Source organism: Stylophora pistillata, chromosome 5 (assembly GCF_964205215.1).
Source record: "Stylophora pistillata chromosome 5, jaStyPist1.2, whole genome shotgun sequence".
Classification (NCBI taxonomy): Eukaryota; Metazoa; Cnidaria; class Anthozoa; order Scleractinia; family Pocilloporidae; genus Stylophora; species Stylophora pistillata.
The window spans coordinates 11,173,232-11,179,231 of record NC_142523.1 but is presented as its reverse complement, the minus strand read 5'-3'; the positions used below and the strand labels follow the sequence as shown (position 1 = coordinate 11,179,231).

At 40.6% G+C, this 6,000-nt stretch overlaps 2 protein-coding genes across 2 annotated transcripts; one reads left to right on the top strand and one right to left on the bottom strand.

The window, feature by feature from the left end:
• Positions 1-1,567: 1,567 nt before the first annotated feature.
• LOC148730260 (uncharacterized) lies at positions 1,568-4,626 on the top strand. The gene is made up of 2 exons (XM_088761636.1): positions 1,568-1,823; positions 1,963-4,626. The coding sequence occupies exon 2, from the start codon at positions 2,240-2,242 to the stop codon at positions 3,035-3,037; it is 798 nt and encodes a 265-aa protein (XP_088617762.1). The 5' UTR covers positions 1,568-1,823; positions 1,963-2,239; the 3' UTR covers positions 3,038-4,626.
• LOC148730259 (uncharacterized) lies at positions 3,119-5,638 on the bottom strand. Its single transcript, XM_088761635.1, has 2 exons — positions 5,513-5,638; positions 3,119-5,155 (listed from the first exon to the last, which is right to left on the bottom strand). Exons 1-2 carry the CDS (start codon positions 5,632-5,634, stop codon positions 3,871-3,873), a joined length of 1,407 nt encoding a protein of 468 aa, XP_088617761.1. The 5' UTR covers positions 5,635-5,638; the 3' UTR covers positions 3,119-3,870.
• Between the last annotated feature and the right edge of the window lie 362 nt (positions 5,639-6,000).

Genomic DNA, 6,000 nt, shown 5'->3' with positions numbered 1-6,000 from the left:
CTTTTTATTATTCTAACGATACCCCCACTGATTGGCAGTCAATTTCCAGTATTTTTTTTTTTAGTTCTAAATGGAAGTTTTTGATTCTCTATTAAAAAGCTAAAGCAGTTCCTTTGCCAATGCGCAGCTGCCTAACAAAGGAAAAGAGGAGAAAATTAAACCTAGGCTCAAATTGCGAGAAGGTGGCAAGGCGCGATTATTAGAGTAAGTAATGAGATAGAATAAATATATGAAAATCATATATTTTGAACTGCGGTATTTGATACGTATGATGGACGATCCTCGCAGTAGATAGCGCTATTTGAGCAATAGCGAAATTCAGACCTGAAAAAAATCAGGCCTGTACGGGACTCGAACCACTGACCTCTGCGATACTAGTGCAGCGCTCTAACCAATTGAGCTAACAAGCCAACTGAGAGCAGGCCGTTAAGTTGATTCAGTGGTTCGAGTTGAGGTCAGTGGTTCGAGTCCCGTACAGGCCTGATTTTTTTCAGGTCTGAATTTCGCTATTGCTCAAATAGCGCTATCTACTGCGAGGATCGTCCATCATACGTATCAAATACCGCAGTTCAAAATATATGATTTTCATATATTTATTCTATCTCATTTATCACTTTCACGGGTTCATTACGAATCAACTTAACGGCCTGCTCTCAGTTGGCTTGTTAGCTCAATTGGTTAGAGCGCTGCACTAGTATCGCAGAGGTCAGTGGTTCGAGTCCCGTACAGGCCTGATTTTTTTCAGGTCTGAATTTCGCTATTGCTCAAATAGCGCTATCTACTGCGAGGATCGTCCATCATACGTAGAGTAAGTAATGTTAGATAACTAATGAGTGGTCCCTTAGAAACGAAAGTTTTAAAGGTTTGCTGATATCATTCGCTGAGCAATAACGTTTTCATGTGCTGGAGATCGATATTTCTCCCGACAAAGCTGATGCATGAAAAGGTTCAGTTATGGAATCTTTGGGGTGATTGGGTGTCGCTAGATTACGATTATTTTCAAATTGCCCTAATTTGTATTGAATTTCCTTCCGAACAAAAACCTGTGCATGCAAAACGTAGTGAATTCGATTTATGGAATATTGCAGCTTTCAATTTCATTCAGTGTTCACATAAATTATACCCGTGACAAGTTTCCGCACACTGTTTGTTTCACCGATAAATTAGAAGAAATGAGTCCTAAGCGAGACAGGCCCATCGATGCATTATATCTTTTAATATTTAGCCAAGGCTCCAGTAAAGGGCTCTAAATTGTTGGTAACATAATTATTGAGTGTAGGAGAATGAAACTAGATAACTTAATTGAGCTCTTGAAAGACATGACCTTCTGTTACTTCACGTCCTACTCAGTTGGTATGTGGTTGCTGTCCGGCTTTAGAATTACCTGACACATGTTATGAAACTATTTGTCGTACCAAAAAGTCGTAATTTTAAGCCAAATAGGTAATCGAAGCTCGGAGCTCTATGTTCGAAGTTCCCGACAGAACAAAGACAATTATTACTTCATCGAGTGAAAACATATTTGCAATGCAAATCAATCATTCCGTTACCTTACTGTTTGTCATCTGAATAGAGTCCTAAAGTGTGACGTCACGTTGCCATGACAGCATTTTTTTCTGGTCTAAACAGTTTAAACTCATACTTCAAACATGGCGTCTTTATCGATATGCTCACTCGTTTCTTTCTTTTCTGGAGAGCGGAAATCGCTTGATCGCGGAGAAAACCACTTCAAATCCGACCATGTCCAAAGCTTTATTTATTCCAGGGGAGTCATCAAAGGTGAAGTCCAAGCAAGCATGAAAAATAAGGACTACAAAGTCACAGTAAGTTGCCAATTTGGGATCACAACACGTATGTTCAATTCGAAGAACTCCCAACCCCGATTTCACCTCCAATTTAATGTTTATATTGCGGAATATATATTACAACTTACGTGTCTGTTTCGAATTATCTTTTTATCAGATTTATCTCGATGAAAACCTTGAAATAAAAAACACAGAATGCGAGTGTCCTCGCGGCGAGTTCAAGTGCAGTCACGCGGCAGCCATATTTATTTATGGCATCCATAACCTTAGCAGGACGGACCTGGAATGCCAATGGAAACGAAAGCGAAAGGCAGAAAGCGTACAGTCTGCAAGCCAGATGTTTCCAGCGCCATCGAAGAAGAAGGATTACAGCCCTTTGGCGCGCGATCCTAGCCGAGAAGATCGGATGTGGCTGTACAGCGAACTAAAGCGCTATGGCAAATTTACAGGATCCTTGGATCTTGAGTCCCGAACCACAACCTGCTACCCCTCTCCCGATCAAGACGATTGAGGATATCATTTACTCAGAAGGTTTCCTTATGGCATCTACGAAGGAAAAACAATTAGAGTACTTGATTGAGAATGCCAAAGTAGAGGAGAGAACCATAAATGTTGTGAGCACCCTCACGGCTGGCCAGCGAAACAGCCCTGCATGGCACCAAGCTCGTAGAGGCCGCCTGACTGCCAGTAATTTTGGCTCCGTCCTCCAGGCAAAAAGAGTTACACCGTCTCTTATCAAGCGACTACTTGGGGAATACAACTTGAGTGGAGTTAAAGCAATTGCATGGGGACAGGACAATGAGACTGAGGCCCTGAAATCCTTCACCAACATCACAAACTTTACACCTGTACAGACCGGCCTTTGGCTACACGAGTCGGGAGTTCTGGGTGCTTCCCCTGATGGACTTGTGGGAGACGACTCGGTGATTGAGTGTAAGTGCCCCTACACACATCGAAATGCGACAATCAAGGAAGCTTGTGGGCACAAAGACTTTTACTTGGAGGAGAAGGAAGGGAATTATACGCTGTCTACCACACATGTTTACTGGCATCAGTGTCAAGGCCAGATGTTCCTGACAAAGCGCAAATTCTGCTACTTTGTTGTATGGACCACAAAGGATAGTGTAGTTATCAAGATTGAACGAGATGAATCTTGGGAGCACAATATTACTATCTTGAGTGATTTTTACTTTCATCAACTATTCCCAAAGATTACCGAGGGAGAACTTTGAAAAGTGGTGCACAGATGCTGGACATAATCAGAGTGGGGGGGGGGGGGGGGGAAGTGGGAGCTAATGTAAATAGGCAGTAGCTAATGTTAAAAGGTATTTTTTTAAATTTCATACATTAATTTCTTAATATAACATTACATATTCTACACTCAGATAGAGACACAAGATAAAGAACCCACATTTTTCCATTTAGCATAGTAACTTAATAATAAATTACATTCTTCCTGAAAGCAAGCTTAAACAATTTTTTTTTTGCAACCAATGGCTACTGGTAGCTGGTAACACTTATCCTGGTTACTCAACAGGGCCCAGGTACATAAAACTTATGCCACACTTAAGTAGGCTTGCATAGCAATGCAAAGGGAAGGGGTGAGAGCCAAAACAAAATCCATGCAGCACAGGTTATTTTTTCTGACTACCTCTCACCATCCCTTAAGCTAATTGAAGTGTGGCTTTAGTTTTATACACCTGGACTCAGGCTCCCAGCTTCACAGACACAAAAGTAAAACCTTTAAGCCAGCACGACTTTCACACTTGGAACTACTGGACGAAAGAATTCCATACTGGTCACATGCCCCTGACCTGGATTTAGTTGAAATGACAATTTAAGAATGTCACTGGTTTTCATTATAATCTATTTTCACAGAACACATAGTAGTTTGTATTAATGAACATAAAGGAGATGAATATCAGAAAAATGTAAAACTGACCACATCATATTTTTGACCAAAGCTATGTCAATACCATTTGATCTGTTACAGTAGGGCTTCTAGTAATACAAAAATAATATTAAAAACTCATTGTACCATAATTTAGTTGAAAAAAAGTTCTATTCAGTCAAATTCAAAGTCTTCGCAGCCATCCTTGATCAATGGATACTGCAAATTAACAAGAGCTGAGCACAGTTGGCATAGCTTGTCAGCATGGCACCTCAAAAATGCTGGGATGAAGCCAAGGATGCGAAAACTCTTAAGTCTTGCATTTGCACGCTCTACGTGGATGCGACATCGAGCTATTGATTTTGTCGCCCTTGCCTCACTCTCTGTAAACTTTCCATTGTTGAGAAATGGTGGTATGTTCACTGAAACACCTCTTGGAACAACATCGCTGATGAGAAAACCTTTGTCTGCCAGAACAAGATCACCAGCACTCAAATGTTTACAAAACCCAGACTCTTTAACCATGACCTTGTCACTGACTGAGCCAGGAAAAAGATCACTAACATAGGTTATAACTCCATTTGGGGCAACCCCTATAATGACTTTGAAAGAGTTCATTCCCCTGTAGCTGGAATATGTAGCATTCTGCTGGGACATGAGCTTAGGTGCAGCAATTTCAATGTCTGTACAATCAATCACAATGCGGCAACTGCTGTACTCAGTGAAAGAAGATGGCAAACACATCTTGTTCTTTTCTCTAGATGGCACAGTTGTCATGATGTCTTTGAACAGGAGAGAATGCAGAACATGGACAAAAGTTAGTACTATGTTAGCAACAGTTGCAACACTGCATGAAAACAACTGGGCTAAATGTAGATTGGTATAATTTTGTTTCAGTTTCATCAGAGTGATAAATATCTGGTCCTCAAGTGTGATCGCCTCAACCTTCCATCCAGCATAATAGTTTATTTCACCCTTGAATCTTGAAACATATCCCACAACAATATCAAAAACATCCTTAGTGGGTAGACCTGTCTCCATCCGTATCACCTCAGGGCTCAAGCTCTTAGCAGAGTAGTGTGCACTATAGTAACTTGACACTTCCTTGTGTTTAGCAAGTTCTGTTGAAGTCATATCAAGCTCTATTGACAGCAGAGCTTCTTTGGAACTTGTCTTTTCCTCTTGTGAGCATTCAGTGGAACATGGTTCAGAGTTCTCTTTAATCTCTTCAAGCACAGATGCTACAGTTGGTAATTTCGTGGGCTCGGCAGACACTTTCCGTTTTTTCTTGGGGGTAGGTGTACTGGGAGGTGTTGGTCCTGTACCTGGCAGCAAGTCCAAACTATCAAACAGCTTGTGCCTGTTTCTGTCACTGATGGTTGGCATATTTTCTTTTCGCCCATCTTTAAAGTGACAACTGCAAAGTCGCGAATGTTTGCTGGGCTTTCTATCTCCTCTCCTATAACAGAAAAAGACAGAAGCAGTTACTATACTTGCGCTTAAAAAACCCAAAGTTTAGTTGGTCACATGCTTAACCTTGTAGTCTAAGACGTGAATGCGAAGCGAGTATTTCTCTGAGCTTGTTACTTAATACTAGTTAGTGTAAAAGCTTTGATACTCACAACTATCATATAGTTTTTTAGTAACTAAATAATCTTAGATCAAGACTGAAGACAAGGAAAGGCAAAGCCGCGAGAAAAGAAATAAGACAAGAAAGAGAAACAGCTAATCGTGAATCAGTTTGAGATAAAAAAAAAACAGCTATTTCTAATCGATGGTACAGCATCGAAATATATATTTTTCGAAAAATACTCACCTTACAAATGATATCCGCTTATCATAGAGTGTTTTATGTTTTTTCTGGTCTGGAAACGAAAAGAATCGGCAGCAGTGGCTTTCAGATGTGTGATTGCAATCTGGATGAAAACACTGGCCCATCGCAAACTTCGTCTCCGTGGCGTTTTGACTCGAATTATTGCTCACCAGGTGCTTTTGTCCGCTTATTATACTCTTCAATAGTAAGGCCAAAGGTTATCTTGATTCTCTTTATCTTATTTCTATTATTGGAGGATAAAATGCGCTAAGTGTTCGAGGTCAACGACAATGTGTCACGCTAGGGACGCCATATTGGTTTGTTTAGACCACAGAATTCCGGTGCTATGGAAACGTGACGTAAGCACTTTAGGACTCTATGACATTTCGACAAGGGTAGGTGTGATTTTTGCTAATAATACTTTTCGCTGCAGTGAACTGTAGTTGTGTCCAGGAAGAGTTACTCATATGTTATGCGGAAAAAGACAAAAT

Coding starts and splice junctions, on each gene's coding strand:
- LOC148730260 (XM_088761636.1), top strand. CDS start 2,240: ATGGCAAATTTACAGGATCCTTGGATCTTGAGTCCCGAACCACAACCT.
- LOC148730259 (XM_088761635.1), bottom strand. CDS start 5,634: ATGGGCCAGTGTTTTCATCCAGATTGCAATCACACATCTGAAAGCCAC. Junction 5,156..5,512: donor AAGCGGATATCATTTGTAAG/GTGAGTATTTTT, acceptor TTTCTGTTATAG/GAGAGGAGATAGAAAGCCCA.